General features: G+C 40.3%; 1 protein-coding gene across 7 annotated transcripts in view; it reads right to left on the bottom strand.

Moving 5' to 3' along the window:
• ABCC5 (ATP binding cassette subfamily C member 5) overlaps positions 1–21,912 on the bottom strand; it is a 112,152-nt gene extending 90,240 nt beyond the window's left edge. For 2 of the 7 annotated variants that reach the window (XM_037839538.1, XM_037839541.1), the window contains exons 1-2: positions 21,601–21,747; positions 18,095–18,278 (exon numbers count right to left, since the gene is read on the bottom strand). In XM_037839538.1, coding sequence (XP_037695466.1) covers positions 18,095–18,223 — 129 coding nt within the window. In that variant the 5' untranslated portion in view covers positions 18,224–18,278; positions 21,601–21,747. Of the gene's footprint in view, positions 1–12,286; positions 12,386–18,094; positions 18,279–19,353; positions 19,491–19,543; positions 19,666–21,600; positions 21,749–21,888 lie in introns of those variants that run through there. The other 5 variants (XM_037839529.1, XM_037839521.1, XM_037839527.1 and 2 more) reach the window with 5 other exon arrangements.
• Between the last annotated feature and the right edge of the window lie 239 nt (positions 21,913–22,151).

The raw sequence follows: 22,151 nt of genomic DNA, 5'->3' as shown, positions 1-22,151 counted from the left end.
ACCATTTTCAATAGCAACTAAAAAAATCAAGTACCTAGGAATCAACTTAACCAAAGATATAAAAGACCTATACAAAGAAAACTATATAACTCTACTAAAAGAAATAGAAGGGGACCTTAAAAGATGGAAAAATATTCCATGTTCATGGATAGGAAGGCTAAATGTCATTAAGATGTCAATTCTACCCAAACTCATTTACAGATTCAATGCAATCCCAATCAAAATTCCAACAACCTACTTTGCAGACTTGGAAAAGCTAGTTATCAAATTTATTTGGAAAGGGAAGATGCCTCGAATTGCTAAAGACACTCTAAAAAAGAAAAACGAAGTGGGAGGACTTACACTCCCTGACTTTGAAGCTTATTTAAAGCCACAGTTGCCAAAACAGCATGGTACTGGCACAAAGATAGACATATAGATCAATGGAATCGGATTGAAAACGTGGAGATAGACCCTCAGATCTATGGCCGACTGATCTTTGATAAGGCCCCCAAAGTCACTGAACTGAGTCATAATGGTCTTTTCAACAAATGGGGCTGGGAGAGTTGGATATCCATATCCAAAAGAATGAAAGACGACCCCTACCTCACCCCCTACACAAAAATTAACTCAATGCAGGGGTATTCGCCTAACCCACCTCCATGGTTGCTAACATGACCACAGACATAGGGGACTGGTGGTTTGATGGGTTGAGCCCTCTACCATAAGTTTTACCCTTGGGAAGACGGTTGCTGCAAAGGAGAGGCTAGGCCTCCCTATATTTGTGCCTAAGAGTCTTCTCCTGAATGCCTCTTTGTTGCTCAGATGTGGCCCTCTCTCTCTGGCTAAGCCAACTTGAAAGGTGAAATCACTGCCCTCCCCCCTACGTGGGATCAGACACCCAGGGGAGTGAATCTCCCTGGCAACGTGGAATATGACTCCCGGGGAGGAATGTAGACCCGGCATCGTGGGACGGAGAACATCTTCTTGACCAAAAGGGGGATGTGAAAGGAAATGAAATAAGCTTCAGTGGCAGAGAGATTCCAAAAGGAGCCGAGAGGTCACTCTGGAGGGCACTCTTATGCACACTTTAGACAACTCTTTTTAGGTTCTAAAGAATTGGGGTAGCTGGTGGTGGATACCTGAAACTATCAAACTACAACCCAGAACCCATGAATCTAGAAGACAGTTGTATAAAAATGTAGCTTATGAGGGGTGAGAATGGGATTGGGAAAGCCATAAGGACCACACTCCACTTTGTCTAGTTTATGGATGGATGAGTAGAAAAATAGGGGAAGGAAACAAACAGACAAAGGTACCCAGTGTTCTTTTTTACTTCAATTGCTCTTTTTCACTCTAATTATTATTCTTGTTATTTTTGTGTGTGTGCTAATGAAGGTGTCAGGGATTGATTTAGGTGATGAATGTACAACTATGTAATGGTACTGTAAACAATCGAAAGTACGATTTGTTTTGTATGACTGCGTGGTATGTGAATATATCTCAATAAAATGATGATTAAAAAAAAATTAACTCAAAATGGACCAAAGATCTCAATATAAAAGAAAGTACCATAAAACTCCTAGAAGATAATGTAGGAAAACATCTTCAAGACCTTGTATTAGGCGGCCACTTCCTAGACTTTACACCCAAAGCACAAGCAACAAAAGAAAAAATAGATAAATGGGAACTCCTCAAGCTTAGAAGTTTCTGCACCTCAAAGGAATTTCTCAAAAAGGTAAAGAGGCAGCCAACTCAATGGGAAAAAATTTTTGGAAACCATGTATCTGACAAAAGACCGATATCTTGCATATATAAAGAAATCCTACAACTCAATGACAATAGTACAGACAGCCCAATTATAAAATGGGCAAAAGATATGAAAAGACAGTTCTCTGAAGAGGAAATACAAATGGCCAAGAAACACATGAAAAAATGTTCAGCTTCACTAGCTATTAGAGAGATGCAAATTAAGACCACAATGAGATACCATCTAACACCGATTAGAATGGCTGCCATTAAACAAACAGGAAACTACAAATGCTGGAGGGGATGTGGAGAAATTGGAACTCTTATTCATTGTTGGTGGGACTGTATAAGGGTTCAGCCACTCTGGAAGTCAGTCTGGCAGTTCCTTAGAAAACTAGATATAGAGTTACCATTCTATCCAGCGATTGCACTTCTCGGTATATACCCGGAAGATCGGAAAGCAGTGACACGAACAGGTATCTGCAAGCCAGTGTTCATAGCAGCATTATTCACAATTGCCAAGAGATGGAAACAACCCAAATGTCCTTCAACAGATAAGTGGATAAATAAAATGTGGTATATACTCACGATGGAATACTACACGGCAGTAAGAAGGAACGATCTCGTGAAACATATGACAACATGGATGAACCTTGAACACATAATGCTGAGCGAAATAAGCCAGGCACAAAAAGAGAAATATTATATGCTATCACTAATGTGAACTTTGAAAAATGTAAAACAAATGGTTTATAATGTAGAATGTAGGGGAACTAGCAATAGAGAGCAATTAAGGAAGGGGGAACAATAATCCAAGAACAGATAAGCTATTTAACGTTCTGGGGATGCCCAGGAATGAGTGTGGTCTGTTAATTTCTGATGGATATAGTAGGAACAAGTTCACAGAAATGTTGCTATATTAGGTAACTTTCTTGGGGTAAAGTAGGAACAGGTTGGAAGTTAAGCAGTTATCTTAGGTTAGTTGTCTTTTTCTTACTCCCTTGTTATGGTCTCTTTGAAATGTTCTTTTATTGTATGTTTGTTTGTTTTTTTAACTTTTTTTTCATACAGTTGATTTAAAAAAGAAGGGAAAGTTAAAAAAAAAAAGAAAAACAAGGAAAAAAATTTGTAGTGCCCCCTTGAGGAGCCTGTGGAGAATGCAGGGGTATTGGCCTCGATGGTTGCTAACATGACCACAGACATAGGGGACTGGTGGTTTGATGGGCTGAGCCCTCTGCCATAGATTTTACCCTTGGGAAGATGGTTGCTGCAAAGGAGAGGCTAGGCCTCCCTATAATTGTGCCTAAGAGCCTCCTCCCAAATGCCTCTTTGTTGCTCAAATGTGGCCCTCTCTCTCTAGCTAAGCCAACTTCAAAGGTGAAATCAATGCCCTCCCCCCTACGTGGGATCAGACACCCAGGGGAGTGAATCTCCCTGGCAACGTGGAATATGACTCCCGGGGAGGAATGTAGACCTGGCATTGTGGGACGGAGAACATCTTCTTGACCAAAGGGGGGATGTGAAAGGAAATGAAATAAGCTTCAGTGGCAGAGAGATTCCAAAAGGAGCCGAGAGGTCACTCTGGTGGGCACTCTTACGCACACTTTAGACAACCCTTTTTAGGTTCTAAAGAATTGGGGTAGCTGGTGGTGGATACCTGAAACTATCAAACTACAACCCGGAACCCATGAATCTCGAAGACAATTGTATAAAAATGTAGCTTATGAGGGGTGACAATGGGATTGGGAAAGCCATAAGGACCACACTCCACTTTGTCTAGTTTATGGATGGATGAGTAGAAAAATAGGGGAAGGAAACAAACAGACGAAGGTACCCAGTATTCTTTTTTACTTCAATTGCTCTTTTTCACTTTAATTATTATTCTTGTTATTTTTGTGTGTGTGCTAATGAATGTGTCAGGGATTGATTTAGGTGATGAATGTACAACTATGTAATGGTACTGTGAACAATCAAATGTACGATTTGTTTTGTATGACTGCATGGTATGTGAATATATCTCAATAAAATGAAGATTACAAAAAAAAAAAAAAGAATATACCAATTCCAATGTGTTTAGCACACGAATTTCATTTTCTTCATCTCCAAAGGGCCTATTTACAATTTTCACCAAAATCTATTAAAAGTAAATGAACTTAACAGGAACAAAATTTCCACTGCGTGGGTTCTGTTCCTTTGACAATATATAAGAATGTCACCACCTCCTGGATAGTAAGTTACTTCCTACTTGGAAGCCAAATAGAGAAAGCCAAATTCAAAAGCTCTTACTAGAGTCTGATAAGAGTTGGCAGGCAAGGCTTCATCCCCCAGACTTATCCTGAGTACCATAAAGGCACGATAGAATGCCTATAAAATGACAGAGATTGAGGGTAATTGTACTGCCTTGGATTTCAGAACAAGGCATGAAGTACAAATGCCTTTATCCTGACAAAGACAAACCCCCCAGAAAGTGGTTGAAATGGCACTACATCCTCAAAATTTCATGTAATAAAAAATACGGAGTAGGAATTCCCACAGTAAAAGTAAAGAGAAGTCTATATTGCGGACTTAAGAGAACCAAAATTTGCCATTCTAAATTACACACTTTGCAAGTCATATACCATTTTTGCTATTCTTTCCTAAACATTTTCCCAAACCGTCAATCTTATTGTCATATCTTTGGATACTGCCTATGTCACGAAAGTGACGTATCTGATGGAGAGAAGAGGATCTGATGCAAGATCCTTTTGTAAGAAACACAGTCGTGCTCCATATCCGTACTCTGACGCTCCTTCTGAGATAGGTCTGGTAGAAGTATAAGCAACAGATGTTTAGCTGTTGTCAAGAACTCCTAAATGCTAAAACAGTATTATCAGAAAAATCAAGAGAAAAGAATTCTCTGACTCCAGCAATACTATATTCTCTTCTGATCTTCGACTATTAACACCTCTACAGAGACTTTTCCCACAGTCGAAGCCTAAAGTGAAGTACAGTGATTTCAAACATGGGTTTAAGACTACCGACCTGGGTTCACATGCTGATTCTACCACCAACCTTCGTTATGTCACCTGGCCACTTTACGCTTCAGTTTACTCATTTTTACAATGGGTGCATACACCTACCACATAGAATTGAGGGACATTAATGTATTAATTAAAGTATCAGTAAAGCCAAGTACTGAGTATATAATAAACAATTAATTCATATAAACTATATTTATTGCCCCAACTTATTCACTGGATAAACCTTCAGGGCCTATCTCAACCACTTCCTCTTTCCTTTAGCTTTCCTTGACCTTTTCATCAGGCAGAATTTATTTTCTCCCTCCTATGTTTTCCTTGCACCTGTACCACTGCAGCGGATACTTCTGGTAAGAAATCCTAGAAGAAAGGTTGTCTTACTCTTGTTTGTGTCCTTGGCTCCTAGCATAGCATAGTGCTTGGCATCTATCATTCAAATGTCAACTAAAATATCTTCATGTTGCCTCACAATCATTTAATCACTGCATGATAGCACCATTTCACTTGTTTAGATGCTCCAGTTGTATTATTTATTAATAGTATAGTGAACAATTATAGTTTATTTTTCTCTTTCTGGATTATTTGGGATAAATTGCCATCTGCAGGATTACAGGATTAAAGAATGTACCTCCTACCAATTAGACAGCCACCCAGTTTGCTTAATGAATCATTATTATGGAATATGCACTCCAGAAATATTGCAGGAGAGAACTGCTTTTTGCTTTAGTACTTTTAGTTCTATTTTCGTGACCTGAGGTGGGCTCTATCCTATCTACCCTGGAAGTTAGCAAGAAATAGAGGAAGCTGGGGCAATCTTCTTGTTTATAGCCAAATCTCATGACTAGCCTGTATCCATAAAGGCAAACTGTACTTGCTGGTGATAGGAGAATTTGTTCAAATGAATTTATGTGCCAGGCACTGTTTTAAATGCTTTATAGATATTAACTAATTTAATCCTTATAATTACCCTATGAGGTATAGACTATTATTATCCCCAGTTTACAGGTGAGGAAACTGAGGCATAGAGATGTTAAGTAACAGCAGGGATGTGAGTCCAGCTCCAGAGTTCATGCTGTTTAGCATCATGCTATGTGCCTTTCAAAGAAAATGCAAATAAATCACAACTATACAAGCAATCTCAGATATATCTTTATGAGACAGCTTTCATCTCTTCCCCAAGGTGAGTACCAGATTAAAACAAACTCTGACTCTCCTAACTAACCTCATTATAAGCAAGTGGTAGTTTCCAAAGTCATAATTACATGATTAGAATGCTAGAATGTAAATAAACTATTTTCCTTAATTGCAAAAATGCACTTCCCTAGTCGTTTTTAAACCAAAGATAAGAAGATGCTAGAAGACAGATAAGTTAGACATTTATAGTTAAACATAAAATAAGAGCATCTTTTTACTAACCTGTCAGTAACTGCCCAGATGACTCATACCTGTGACTATCTGGTTGGATATCTAACTTCTCTTCCTCCCTAGGCTTCTTAAACAAGCGTACATGGCCAAGCATGCCAGGGAAAAAAGTTTGTGTAAAGGTAAAAATACATCTTTCCTACCATATTTATGTTCTGTAAAGCAAATTATCAAAATTCTAAGGGTGAATGGTCTGAAAATAGAAATGAATCAAGAGAGAAGACTTACTTATTCAAGGTATAAGGATTTACTATATGAAAACATAAATAATATAAAGGGTAGGGAATCACGAGTCTGTGAATATTGTTAGGACAAGTAAATACCAGATTGGAGATGAATTAACTGAGATCCAGTTTCACCCTACACGTTAATCCATCTGGAATTAACCTCAAAAAGTTACTTTAAAATGATGAAATAAATAGAAGAGAACTAAATAGCTTACTTAACCCAGCTATGGAAAAGAGATGGCCTCAATTTTTTTCCCAAAAAGTCAGAAACTTATCAAATGCAAGACAGACGGGTTCAAATACAAAAAGAAAAACTTTGTGCATAATGAAATTAGCATTAACATAAAGGGGAGAAAAGCTAAAGTGACCAGGTAACTAATAATACAATATATTTTGAATAGCAGTCTTTTACTGAAAGACACATGAATTTTATATTCATTCACTCATCAAGTATCTGTTGAGGGCCTACTATGTGCCAGGCACTGTTCTTTGTAGTGGGGATACAGGAGTGAACAAACAGCTGCAATGCCCTGCGATCACTGCCTTTACTTGGGTTCCATTCTAGCATTTATAAAATGTTAAAACCCAGAAATATCCAACTAAATTGGTTAAAAATATATCAGCCTCTAAATTAAATATTACCAGCCAAGAGATAGAAATTAAATTTCAAGATACCACTACACACCCTTTAACAAAAAATAACAATAAAATCCAATATGGGAAGAAAGGAAACATAGAAAAACGTATATTATCTGGACATTGAGCCAATTTTCAATATGCCACCACAAGCAGGACTCTGGAGAGCAAACTGGTAATATGTAACACTTTATATACTCTTTGCCTCCATAATTTTATTATATGAAGGTAAATTTTCCAAAGAAAAAAATAATTTAAACCCAGGAGTTCACAGGAAACTAAAAGCCTAATAATACAAGAATAATGGCTAAACTACAGTAGATCAACACCAGCTCAGTGCTGTCCAACAGAAATATAATGCAAGCCACAAATGTTAGCTACATATGTAATTTAAAATTTTCTAGCAGCCACATTTTAAAAAGCAAAAAAATTAACTAATTTTAATGTCACATATATTTTTTAACATGTAATGTCACATATATATAATATCTTTTCAACATGTAATCAATATAAAAATATTTGAGATTTTATGGTTTTGTTTTTTTTTTTTTTGTACTAAGTCTTCAAAACTCGGTGTGTATGTTATACACACAGCCCAGCTCAATTCGGACTATCCACATTACAGATGCTCAATAGCCACATGTGGCTTGTGGCTCCTGTACTGGACAGCACAGCTGTAGCAGTTCACAACTGAGGGCAATTTTCCTCCCCCAGCGACATTTGTCCAAGTCTGGAGACATTTTTGGTTTAACAAGTAGAAGAGTGCTGCTAGCATCTGGTGGGTGGCATCCCACAATGCGCAGCACTGCCCCCACCACAATTACCTGGCCCATCATGTCAATCGTGCTCAGGGAGCACTGAGTCCCTAAATAGCTCTTCAGATGGAATTTCATCTATGCCAATCTGGGAAATGGGTTTTATGAGGCCAAATGTCATAACCCAATCTCCTATTTTTCTTTTTTAAGTTACAATAATTCAGATCCTTTTCAGAAGTAGTTTTTAAAAGCATCTCCTGAGCCAGGATGAGGGTGCACATTTCTCAGCATTTCAACTTGTAACGGGCATGATGACCTGAAAGGCTCTCCTCTGGCCATGCACTAAGGCCTCTGCAGCAGCTGATTCATTCCAAAGGGAAAAGTACTAGCTCGACCCAGGGGCTGAGAAAACATCAAACAAGAAAATACCGCTGCCTTTTACATCTTCTCTAGGATGATGTGGCTAAGGAGAAACTGAGCAGGGTTTTTCCCAGCAAGGTATTGGCCACGGGGCAGGAACACCAGGGAGTGGGATGGGGCTAAAACAGGGCAATGGACTCTACCAAATGTTTTACCCTTGGGAAGACGGTTGCTGCAAAGGAGAGGCTAGGCCTCCCTATATTTGTGCCTAAGAGTCTCCTCCTGAATGCCTCTTTGTTGCTTAGATGTGGCCCTCTCTCTCTGGCTAAGCCAACTTGAAAGGTGAAATCACTGCCCTCCCCCCTACGTGGGATTAGACACCCAGGGGAGTGAATCTCCCTGGCAATGTGGAATATGACTCCCGGGGAGGAATGTAGACCCGGCATCGTGGGACGGAGAACATCTTCTTGACCAAAAGGGGGATGTGAAAGGAAATGAAATAAGCTTCAGTGGCAGAGAGATTCCAAAACGAGCCGAGAGATCACTCTGGTGGGCACTCTTACGCACACTTTAGACAACCCTTTTTAGGTTCTAAAGAATTGGGGTAGCTGGTGGTGGATACCTGAAACTATCAAACTACAACCCAGAACCCATGAATCTCGAAGACAGTTGTATAAAAATGTAGCTTATGAGGGGTGACAATGGGATTGGGAAAGCCATAAGGACCAAACTCCACTTTGTCTAGTTTATGGATGGATGTGTAGAAAAGTAGGGGAGGGAAACAAACAGACAAAGGTACCCAGTGTTCTTTTTTGCTTCAATTGCTCTTTTTCACTCTGGTTATTGTTCTTGTTGTTTTTGTGTGTGTGCTAATGAAGGTGTCAGGGATTGATTTAGGTGATGAATGTACAACTATGTAATGGTACTGTAAACAATCGAAAGTACAATTTGTTTTGTATGACTGCGTGGTATGTGAATATATCTCAATAAAATGATGATAAAAAAAATAATAATAAAAAAATAAAAAATAAAACAGGGCAATGGAATTCAGATTCTGCCAGGTCAGGGGAAAGAAACAAGGTACATTCGATCCATGAGCAAATAGAGAAACTTGCCCAAGAGCCCTCCCTTGCATCATCCATCCCTACCTCCCTCTGTGCACACTGACCCATCCTCAGGTCTGTGGCTATCAGTGCACCTCTTACACCATGTGGTCAACATCTGCCCAGGTTACCCCAGCTCATTTTAAAAGGCTGCTGGAGCAGGATGTTTGACAACAGGGCAATCATGGGCTTCTCCCCTGTATCGAGGCTGCTGGAACAAGATAGCAGGTGCCAGAAATCATTCCTGAGGCTGAAGAACCCCTCCCCAATGGCGGGACCACAGCAGGGTGGCCTTCCTAAGCCCCGGGACTGAGGATCCATCCACATTGCTCCGGAGCACAGGGATGACAGGAATCAACTGCAGCACAGATGCACCTCTCAGGTTCCCAGGGGATTAAAACTGCAGTCCTCCCATCTGGCACACCCTTCAAAGAAAGCAGTGTCTCCAGCACAATCAGAATTGACAGGTCTCAGATCCTATGGTGTATTTTTCCTCTCCTCTCCCTAACTTCACAAGATCTTAACACAAACATGGAATGGGCAGCCTCTACTTATAAACCCTCCTGACCCAGGTAAAAGCTTTTCTGCCAGGGGTTCCAGGAACGCAGCTACCTTTATGACAAACATCTAAAAAGACAAACTTCTAAGGGGAACTGCTGCTGCACAATCAGACACAGGCCTCAAGAAACTCAGAATACGAAGAATTAAATTTAAAAGAAGAAATTTTTCTTTTAAATTAAAAATGAAATTTTAAAAATCATGTAGGTCTCCCATCCTCCCTTCCCCCATTAAGTTAAGGAAACCTATCAAGACAGTTCCTCTACAAATTCCCACCAAACCCACGCACCCCACCGGGTTGGTAACCTTATCCTGACCATCTTAAGAACTTCTTAAGAAGAAGCCCTTCCCCTAAGAACTTCCAAATAGTGGCCACTTCAGTCAAGAGGGTCAGCAAAATCCTAGAATATAGCAGAAAGAGCCTACTACCCAAAGTCAGGGAACCTGCTGCTGATCTCAGCCTCCCAGTCAGGAGCTCTGCCACCTTGTGCAAAGGAATCCACTGTGCATCAGTTCACTCATCTGTAGCTATGCTGTGTTACCCACATGGCAAGGGTCAGCTATTAACACACTTCATGAGGGTAAATATATAAATCCAATAGATACAGCTTCATACCACCACCACAGTAAAACAGCTATTTTTCTATGGTTTAGAATCTAGCATTACCCCATAATAAGCAGGAATTTGAGAGTGTCAGTTATTTCATGGACTAAATTCCAGGGAATTTATTCAAAGTTCCTATTACATTGGGGGCCTGAAATTAACTTTGTTAATACCATGATGAGGTTTCAAAGGATTAAGCTGAAACTAAATAAAAAAAAAAAAAAAGACATTCAGGAAACACTTGGAGCCCCACTTGGTTCAGGGGATAGAACAGACTTTATTCCATGAGATCCAGAGGTAGAGGTTCCTGCGTTCTGGCTACCATTAACGTCATCAGGGGAACTTTAAAACAATACTGATGCCTGGGCTCTACCCCAGAAACTGATTTAATTGGTGGGGGAGAGCCCAGGCACCCATTTTTGTTTTTTTAACATCCTTCAAGTGATGTGAATATGCAGCCTGGCTAATAACCATTATTATTAATTTAGATAATGGAGCTTGTGGATGCTGGTCTTTTTTGCATCTGATAAACCAACCCCCCCCCCCCCCGCAAGATTTTCAGGCTTTAGCTTAAAAATAAAAAGCCAAAATATAAGTTCTAAATAAACTTCCTTCAATACCTAGTACAGTGCATGTGCCCCTGTTAAATGCTTAGCACAAGACGTTAGTGGTTCCATCATGTGGGCCTGTAGAGCAGGCTAGAACTGCTGACAGTGGAAAGAAACAAACACAAGAGTTGGGCAATTTAGCTATATTTCTACTGTGAGAACACAACGTTTAAGAAACCAAGTGATCACTCAACACCATACCTACATAACAAAAAGTGAACAGAACATTGTAAAGGTCATGGGATTTTTTAAAAGCCAAGCAAACATAACCTTTTATTCTAACACCTTCTGTGCTGTTTACCTCTAAAAGCCCAAGGGTGTCTATTTCTATGACATGTAATCAACTTCATAGTAACCCCACACAAATTTTGTTTCGCAAGATTCGCTTTTGAAAACAATCCAAACATATCCTTTACTCCAAGGTTAGGTACAAACAACAGCTGTACAGCAGTTGGCATCTGTGGCAATTACCTGACCTATCCTTCCGGAGGCCAACATATTGGCCTGGGAAGCCAAGAGCTCTTTCTGAGGCACCTACCTCCAGAAATAACCTCACTGGGAGGAGCACCTGATCCAAGCCCAGTCTGCCAAGAAAACCTCTCTGTTGGGCCTCATCCACCGGGAGGTGAAGCTAAACTTGCAGAATGGCCTTCTAGGTGCCATCTACCTTTTAAAGTATACATCTTTATGAATCTGTCTTGCTTTCTGCCTCCATGAGTAGGCTTTGGTAAGCAAAAGTTTGCTTCTGGAATCTAATAGGTGAGCTAAGATGGATTCTTTGAACAGCTAATTCAGAAAAATCTTAAACAATTAAAACATATACAACATCTAATTATCTAAATAGGCTAACTCCCTAAAAGCAGGGGCATGGGGGTGGGAAGAGAGAGGCAAGTCTGCTGCTAATTAGTAGACTTCAATGCACCCAATTAACTTCACATTAGTCTGTTATTTAGACACTGACTGAAAGGTTCAATCATTGCAAAGACTTCCAGAGGCCCCATTTTCTGTCCCTGTCACTAACCTTTTGACTTCTGACTAAGGGAGAGGGAAAGAATGGTGAGGCATTAAAGAAAGCATTGGCAGAATACTACCTAAAGTGGAACCAAGATTTCATTGAAAGTGTTTTCATTAAACATTTGTAACTTCCAAATTACGTATCCTAACCAAATAAAGATTTAGGTACTCAAAGCAGCTTAAAAAAACAGCTCTCATACTTCTCTTCCCTTTTCGACAGAAAGTCCCTTATCATGCCAACAGTCTACACTTACTTCCTTGAGCAGCCTGTCCTAGGGCAGCAGCAGCAGCCTGGCTGCAGATGGCGGAAGCACGCTCACGATCAAGGCAGCGGGCCAACCCCAGGATCTGACCCGTGGCACTACTGATTCAAACGCCACCTGGGCTCCGCACCAATAGCAGCCCTGTTGTCACCTCCTCCAGAGAGCTGCAGGCTGTTATTGGAGACCAACGTCTGACCAGACAGCCTATCACACCCAGCATTGCCTAAGAGACATAGTGAGTCTTACATAGCTTTTCAGATGCCTACGGGGGGGTGGGGAGGGGAAGCCAGGTATTTTTACTCATTCTAACACTGACTGTCCAGAAAATGTGCTGAGTCACTGAGTACCAATCAGGAGAAAAATAATACAGACACTGCAAATACTAATCTTCATCCTGCTCTCCTTTCTAATAGCAAAGCACACTCGCACGCAATATTGTTAACCCCAGGGCAGAGGCAAATTCACATACCTTCAGTGCTTAAAGAAAAGCTTTCAGAGTCAAATTCTCTAACAGTATAATGTACCAGACAAAACTATTTTATGATAGCAATAGTTGTCTCTGGGTAGAGGGGTTAAGAGTAATTTTTTTTTTCTGCTTCAATTTTCTATACTTTGCACATTTTCTACAATGAGCCCATAATTTCTTTCATTACAAATAATAGTGTATCTTAGAATCATATTTCTAAGATATGTGGGTAAGAGATTAACCCTACACCCTTGATACCTAGGATATAGCTGCAGCTCATCAAAATATTTCAAACTAATAATTATGAAAACTCCAACCCAGGTTAAAGGGTCAGCCTAACATGGAACTAAAGGAAATACTAAACAAAGCTTATTGGACTTTATGACTCCTTGATTTGTTAGCTTTCCTAGAGGCAGAATATTCCAACTTCGAAAAAGGAAAATTCCACCAATGGTACAGTTTTAAGGGAAAAAAAAGAGTGAGTGGTAATAATGGCACGTGAACTTTAGTCGACTTCTGCTTATTTTCCATACTTCCTCCTTTGCTGCAGGCTAAATTAGACATTAGTGAAACACAAGTCACCCTTCACTTTGGTCTGAGAATAGGGAAGCAAATATCACAATTAAAAAAAAAGTATAACGTACCAAATAGCTTTGTCTTGCTTAAATATTAAAGCAACGAAAATCCAAATCCCTTAACCTATTGTTCAAGAATGCCCATAATCTGAAATTCATCTCTCCAAATTATACATATTCCTCAAGTCTCCAGTCAAATACTATATCCTCCTGAAGTCTTCCCTGACCCCAAAGACAGACATACTCTCTCCTTTTTATTAATTTTCACAGCTCCTAAATTACAGTAATCTATGTATATGACTGAGTTTAGGCCTCCACGGGGGGTGGGGCAGGCATGCCCAGCATCAGTTTATCTTTACCTGCACCAGACTACCTGGCTCAGTGCTGTGCAAGCATTGTGGAGAGTACTCAAATGTTTGCTGAATGAATAAATATTGCATCTTTAAAAAACAAAACAGGGATCATGTAGTCATGTGTATGCACTCATGCCTTAGGCATGGTAACAACGTGAAAACAGGGCCTAGATAAAAATCTTCATGTTAGTTGAAATAATGCCAGGCTAACTCCACCCAGGATTAGTCCTTAGGCTCAGATAGCTGGAAGCAACAGAAGGCACCACTATTAACTCTTCAGGATTTAAGGGTGTCTGCTAAACATCAGACTGTGTTGCCACAAGCATTAACTAATTGTCCTTAAGAAGGTGTATGTGTGCAAATGCATTATTTTACCCTAATGATCTCCAAGAAGATGTGGGAGACTGTAAGCATTTGAAGACAAGGCTGTTTAGAACACTGTTTCCCAAAAAATGTGCCAAAAGAAAAAATCTGTCCCATTACTAAGAAATGGGCAAAGTGTGTACTCTGCATTTTTGCTTATAGCTTGAGAAGAAAAGCACTGGCCTGTTTAAAATCAGAAATTTTTCTATGGTGCTTTGCTTCTGACTTCTGTTTAAGACAGTCTACGTTAACTGGCCCTACTGAAATATTAATGGTGGTAAATAAAACCTTGTTTTCCACTTAAGAGCCACAAACACAGCCTTATCTTTGATTGTACTGCTTTGTATCTGATAGACAGTACGCACGGCTGGCATCTGAGATGTCCTGTCTCTGGTGTCCTCTACAACGACTGGAATAGAAATCATGGTTATGAGTATGTGACATGAAATTACAATCTCTATCCAACTAGCTGCTTCCTTAAAAAAAAAAATTATATGCTTATATAGGCATTCTGCTTCCCAACTACTTAGATTATCAATTTTATACTACCTCTGAACTTGAACGTTTTTAAATTATCTTGCTGGTTCCCTCTGTCAGCAAACTACATATAAGGCAAGCTCAAGATAAAGGTATTTAAGAAATTTTGTTTCTTGACAGGTAGTATGCAAGAAGATTCTAGGTGGTGTGTGGAATTTTAAAAAAATATTTAATAGCTATGTTTTCATTTTAATGTGTCTAAAAAACAGGTTGCCTAAACCTATGATTTTATTGCTTAGGTCAAAGCTGAGGGAAAAAAGAAGTGAATAGACTGAAAGAAATATTTTAAGTAATAAAGTTCAGTAAAGGCTGTGGTAAAAATCAAGAAAACTGGTCAAATTTAAAAGTTTAGAAAACACGAAAGGGAATGGAAATAAAATTCATGAGGACCCCTGAAATTTTATAAAATTGCTATTAGCTTTCCTGTTTCTTCAAGATAAAGCTTCAGTTACAGGGAGGAAACTTGCTGTCATGGCAGCTAACCTACTAATTTAGAGGACAAAAGGCACAGCATTCTATTTCCAGTTCTTTTCCATTTGCAGAGGAAAAGCTTGCTTTCACCACTTCATACTCAAATCCCAATTCTGCTCTAACAAACTGGATAAGGACTCTGGCCCCAGGAATATCACAAGACCACACACTGGCTTCTCAGGTTCCAACCTTTTCCTGTTCTCCAAGCCACCCATGGGCAAGCCTGCTCACTCCCAAGTCTTCATCTACCAGCATACACCAATGGTTCCAAAATATTTTCCCTACTCTATTTCTTGACTAAGCTGTAACTATCTACTGATAATTTTACCTGAATGAACTTCAAATTGAACATGCTTAAAATCAAACTCATTCCTGCCTCAAATCTCTTCTTCACGTATGTCCAGTAATAGTTTAAAATCGTGACCATCTATCCCAGGCACCTCTAGGTGTCTCCCCCTCCTTCCTGAGTTGCTTCTTAATCTTCCCCTCTCTTCCATCCCCATCCCGATGTTTGGAAATAGACTCCCAGCTTCTCTCATGTGGGCTGGCACAGCAGCCTTCTGACTATTTTGTCTCTCCTGTCCAGGTTTTTCTGCATTGCCCAAGACTAATCTCACCAAGATAAAAATCTAATCTTAAAAATTCCTCCTTAAAAATTCAGTTCAACATCACTAGCCATAAGAGAAATGCAAATTAAAACCACAATAAGATATTACTACAAACCTATCAGAGCGGCTAAAATAAAGATACTGAAAACACCAAGTGTGAGACAGGAATGTGGAGAAACTGGATCACTCATACATTGCAGGTGGGAATATAAAATGGTACAGCCATTCTGGAAAAAAGAGTCCTGCAGTTTCTTATAAAACTAAACACACGTTCACCAATGACCCAGCAATTGTACTCCTGGGCATGCATCCGGAGAAATGAAGACTTATGTCCACAATATCCTGTATACAAATGTTCAAAGCAGCTTTATTTGTAATAGCCAAAAACTGGAAATAACCCAAATTTCTTTCAATGAGTGAATGGTTAAACAAACTGTGGTATATCTGTAACATGAAATATTACTCAGCAATAAAAGAACCACTGATACACCTGACAAATTGGATGGATCTCAAGGGAATTATGTGGAATGAAAAAAAATCCAATCTCAAAAGGTGACTGTGGATGGATCTCAAGGGAATTATGTGGAATGAAAAAAAATCCAATCTCAAAAGGTGACTGTGTGATTTCATTTACAGAGCATCTTAAAGTAACAAAATTACAGAGCTGGGGAACTGATTAGTGGCTGCCTGGGGTTGAGGGGCAGGGTGGGGAGGGAGGTGGCCAAGCATGAGAGATCCTTGTGCTGGAACTGTTTTCTATCTTGTCTGTGGGTGGTGGGCATATGGATCTACACATGTGAAAAACTGCAAAGAACTAAATACACACACAAATAAATGCATGTGAAACTGGTGAAATCTGAATAAGGCTGATAATCAGATCAATGTCAATATCTTGGTTGTGACATTGTGCTATACTTACATGAGATGTTACCACTGGGGGAAGCTGAATAAAAGGGTTAAAGGATCTCTCTGTGTTTTTTTTTTACAACTGCATGTGAACCTAAAATCATCTCGAAAAATTAAAACAAAAATTCTTAGCCTAACCTCCTACTCCCTACACACATCCTACACTCTAGATAATTAGTTGTAAGACTAACACTGATTGAGCACTGGGTATGTGCCAATCATCATTCTAAGCACTTTATATGTAATATCTCATTTAATCTTCAACGATCACGAGTTAGTTAACTACTATCATCACCATTTTAACACTAAACCACTGAGGTACAGATGATATAGTAACATACCCCAGGTCCCAACATGCAGCGCACTTTCCCTGTAACTCTGGGCCTTGACTCTTATTGCCTGGAAAGCTTCCCCATCTAACAGTAAACTCCTAATCATCCTTCAAGGCCTTGCTCCAGTGTTACCTCTGTGACTTTTTCCAGATTTAAATGCTATAGTAACAATGTCAGCACAGAGAAGATATTCAACAAATGTTTAATTAACATAAGAACTACACAAAAGAACACAAAAAAGTTATGAAACTGGCACCAAAGAAGGATACAACATTGCTTATGAGAATCTATTCTCCAAAGTAAAGCCAGAATGAGAATGCATTCTATAATATACAGTGGGGGGACAGAAATGACGGATTAGTGAGGAAATTTTGATTAATAAGGCAACGGCTTCCACCAACCATAGGTGACATCAGGTTGGTGAAACTCCAGTGTCAGGTGCAAAATCTAGATCTTTCTCAAGTTTTCACATAATAAATACATGAACACACACCTTCCTAAACCCAATTATTCCCATTCTGCCTTCTTAGTTACCTTTGTATTTCAAGACCGAAAAAAAATATTTCCTCCAGTTTCAAATGCATCTCCATTATTTCACTTTGAGGAAACTAAATCATTACTTAAAGGCAGCTCTACATTCATAGATTTACTTGAAAAACTTACTGATTATCCTACAACTATCTATAACTGTTCCAAGCATCCTCTGAATAAATTTAAATTTATTTAAATTTAAATACCCTGAAGTATGAATGAGTCTCTTCACAGGATTCACACTTTCAACGCAAACAACACAGGCAGAGGGAAAAAACAATTTTGTTTATGTACATGAATGAAGCTTAATGATGACGCATATGTCCTCCCCACCCCCAGCCTGCCCCCTGGGTTGTCTTCCCTTAAGCAAAGCCCTTTCAAGAGGCACCAAAAAGGAGTAAAACTGGAAAAGCAGAGAACAGAAAGAAAGAAATAGGTAGGAGACTAAGAGCCAACCTTCCTTTCCATTTACTGAGGGCTATGAACCAGCAAATCCTTCATAAGAAAACAAATATTCTTAATAGTGACTTTAAGCCAATAAAGAAAAATAAGTGTATTTTTAATAATGCAGCATACAAAAAAAAAAAAAAAAAGAATGTGTGGTCTAGTACAACAAGTTGGTAAAAAAAGGTACTGTCGGGGAGAAAAAAAACTGACCGGACGCGTTCTCTTGTATTTGGATTCCTCGTGTTCTCTGTGCTGTGCCGAGGTGCTGGTTCTCTCTCTCACGTTTCTAAACCCAGGACTGGGGATGATATACTCTTTTCCTATGTCGATATCCTTCATCTTCTCCGAGTGAGCATGCCAGGGCTTACAGACTCTTGGTTTCACTTCAGAATTTCTGAAATTAAAAATTCATTAAGAACAGGTATTTCCTAGATTGGGCTTAATCATAAGCTAAAGTGCATTAAAATAAGGGAAAAAGAAGAGTAAAAGTATTAAAGCTTTCCACTGTTATATTTATAAAATAAAAATTTTCAAACCATTTTCAAGTGTCATACCATTTTTTAAGAAGAAAACATTCAGTATAATAGAATCAGGAAGAATTACCTCTATCCACCTCGAAGGAGCAAAACAAAGACCAGAAACAATAAAAACACTCATACAGCGACACCCACCCTCTTCAACTAACCTCAGTGTATAAAGCATTTACATAGGTTTTCAAACAAAAGAGTTTCTGGAAACAATTTAAATTTGTTCCAAGGGCAGTAAACTCCACAACCAAAAAATAGACATTTCTCCTACTAAATATGAAATGAAAACTTGCAAAACACTCTACCAAAGATATAGTCCATCTCTGCATTTTTATAATTAGCTAAGTTTTCTAATTAGCTCCATGAAGTTATACAGCTAAAATACATTAAAGTATTATACCTTAACTTTAAAATCAAATTCCCCTTGGGGTGCTGAAAATGTTCTAAAGTTACAAAGTGGTGATGGTGGCACACCTCTGTGAATATACTAAAAAAAAAATACTCAATTATACACTTTAAATGGGGAATTTTATGATATGTAAATTATAACTCAGCAAAGCTGTATTAAAACAAAACCTGTACTAGGTAAGCCTTATCTAGTTTCTACCTGAAATTCTGTTCTAAACTACTGCTTGCCTGGCTAATTCTAACCAATATCCTGTCTCAACTGTGGTTACTTTTTAAAAATAAACACACACACACACACACACACACACACACACACACACCCCTCTAAAATGTTTCTTCCACTCTGAAGATCATGCAAAGTTTCCCAGACAGAAGCTTTCCTACCAGCCTCGCCTGAAATTAAAGTGTGGCTGTGTTACCTTTTGCATTCCATAAATCCCTTGCTATCACTGACTTAAAAGTACTACTTTTACAGCACAAAATTCTGACAGTTACAATTCATATTTTAAGGTATCAGAAAAAAAGAACACTCACTATTCCTGTAAATTTAAAAAGGACTAAATCTTCTCCACAAGAGACAGAATCCAGCACAATGCAAGCTTGATCTCTTGCATTTCAGAGGTCTGATTCAAGTACCATCGTTGATACAGCTAAGTTACTTATCTTAAAAAAAAAAAGTCACCTTGTCCAATGACAAATTGCACCACAGAGAACACAGGCTTACCAAACAAGAGCATGGCAAGCAGGCCACTGAGACCTCATTAAGCCCCAACTATAAACAGACCTGGCATCTGCCAGTGTCCCTAATGTCAAGCTGCAGATGTGAGTAATCCTTCTTCTTACAGGGATCACAGAAGCCCAATCTTACCCTCCAATGGTTCCCTAGCCTAGCTGACTATCTGAAAGAGGAAGCAATTAGAACTACTCAAAAAAAAAAAAAAAAGGGCAGGGGAGGGGAGTTTGAATGTAACTCATTCACTATACCAAATGCCATGTCATGAAAAACATGAAGATTATCTCGATTATCTATGAACCCATGATAACCAAGTTTCCTTTCAATCGCTTTATTCCAAAGGATAAAGTAAAATCATTAGAGCCTATAAGACAAGAATGAGATGACTTCCCTGTTACAATAAAAATAATTATTGTTTTGTGGCTATTGTGACTGGTAGGGTAAGACAGTGCTAAACATTTGGGCTTAAGCAACCAGGTTACTTCCTTATGAAGGGGATAGGGTGCAGTTTCCCATTCCCTTGTCTCTAATTTCCTAGGGAAAGAGGCACAGCCATCAGGTAGGCAGGCCTCAGTAGGCACCAAGTTACTATCCTTTGGCACTGAAGGAGGAGACCATCTTCTGTGTAAAGAGAGGTAAATCAAGGCACGCAACCTGGAGGCCAGCCAAGAGCTAGGAAGCCCTAAATTCTGGAAAGAAACAAGGCCCAAATCTGAAGGAAGCAACTAAGGACAGATCACTGGACCAGACTATTTGTATAGAATTTCCATATTTTCTTCAGTTCTCCCTTAAAGTTTTTTTTTTTTTTTTTTTTTTTTTTTTTGTCTTTTAAAATGCCAGCTTACCTTAGCTCCAAGGGAGGAAGAAGAGAAAGAATTTTTATTTGCATTTGGGACAGAGCTGTATGATGGCAACAGAATAATCAAAGTGAGAGTACCCCAAATAAGTGCCCAGGCTCAAGATTAAGAGAGTTGAGACCTTTTTTAATCAAAGACTCTCCTTTCAGTGATAAAAGTATCATCCCTGCACAATGATGCAGACTAAACTGCATGGGGGGAAGGGTTGCAGAGGATTACAAGAACTGCAACTGGCCAGATGGTGTCTCCCAAATTGCCTTTATCACAAGATTCCTTGATAAGTTTCGGAGACCTCAGACCTCAGGCCCTGAGGGCGCACAGGAAGACCTGAAGCCAAAATGTCCACCTTAACACGAGGGACTGGGTCCTGAGGTCCTATTTACTACACTTCCTGCAATACACTTGTTGCGCCTTCAAGCTCCACGATACAGACACCAGTATAATCGATCCACCTCCTCCTTCAAAACCATTTGAAACTTTCCCAGTCATCACTGCGCCCATCTGCCCCTGCCCCCGCACGTCTGTGCAGGAATCAAATGACCCCTGTATAATAAACACAGAGCAACGTGCAGCTCTGCGTGGTGGAAGTGGAAAGAACACCGGATGACAATCAAGAGATCGGGGTTCCATCCCGAGCTCTGTGCCAAGGGTCTTCTGTGCGTGCTTATGTCATTCACCTTTATTTACCCATTTGCAAAAACAGGAGAATGACTTCTAAAGTGGTTCACAGCTCATGGTCTCCGGTCTGCGGCTTGAGCGGGGGTGCCCCGGGCCGCCTTACCCTAATCTTGAAGATGGGGGATTCTCTCGAGCCAGCTTCGCCTGGGATGCCCTGGCCCTAGGGCGTTCCCACGGCCAGTTCAAGCCTGGCGAGGCATAGCGACCGACACCCACGGGTCTGCGGACGCAGCTCCCCCTAGTGGCCGCAGCCAGTAATGCAGCTGGAACCCCTGACCACTCATCCCGACCCTGCCTTCTGATGGAAAGACCCCATGAGCCCCCCAGGGGTCATATCTCGGGGAGGGGGCGGCGGAAGAGTAGAGGGAGACCAGGCCCCGTTTTTCAAGTGTTCGACCTCTCCCGAACTGCTCGTATCTGCGACCGCAGCACGCCATGCCCCGAGGAAACGCGGGAATGATCCCAGTGACAACCAAGGGAAAGGGAAGGGGTGCGGTGGTAACCGCTACCTACCTGTATCCCAGCTCCCGCAGAGCCGCACAGGCCACTCAAGCACGCTCCGGAGCATCAGCCCCAAAGCAAAACAAGCCTTTATAGCGGCTTCGGCCGCCACATCGCGCAGGCGCGCTGCACAAAGACTCCCCAAGACTGAAGGGAAGTGTAGTCTTCCCTTCCAGGAACCTAGGGCGCGATACCTGACACAGGACTACATTTCCCAGAAGCACCGCAGGAACTGTGGAGGAGGTGCAGGCTGCTCCTCTTTTCCACGGCGCTCCGGAATCTGTCCATCCGTCCCCGTACCTCTGTGAATCTCTCTGGAATCTTCTCTGAGGTCGTGTATCCCGGTAGGCAGCGGCGAAGGTCGACCTTAGGCTTGTGTTCGTGGGCAGCCCTGTGTCGTGGGCGAGGACGTTCCGACGGCGCGCGGCTGCTTGTGCCCCACATTTCGCTGTGAAGGTCATCGCAGCCTGCATCTGGCCCGAGGGGAGTCGTCGTCACGCTGGCCAGCCCCAAATCTTTATCTTTTGTAGCACTTAACATTTTATGATTGCTTGCTCATGATT

Source organism: Choloepus didactylus, chromosome 1, assembly GCF_015220235.1.
Source record: "Choloepus didactylus isolate mChoDid1 chromosome 1, mChoDid1.pri, whole genome shotgun sequence".
NCBI classification, from domain to species: domain Eukaryota; kingdom Metazoa; phylum Chordata; class Mammalia; order Pilosa; family Megalonychidae; genus Choloepus; species Choloepus didactylus.
Note: the sequence above shows the minus strand (reverse complement) of the source record. Positions and strands in the feature narration are given on the sequence as shown.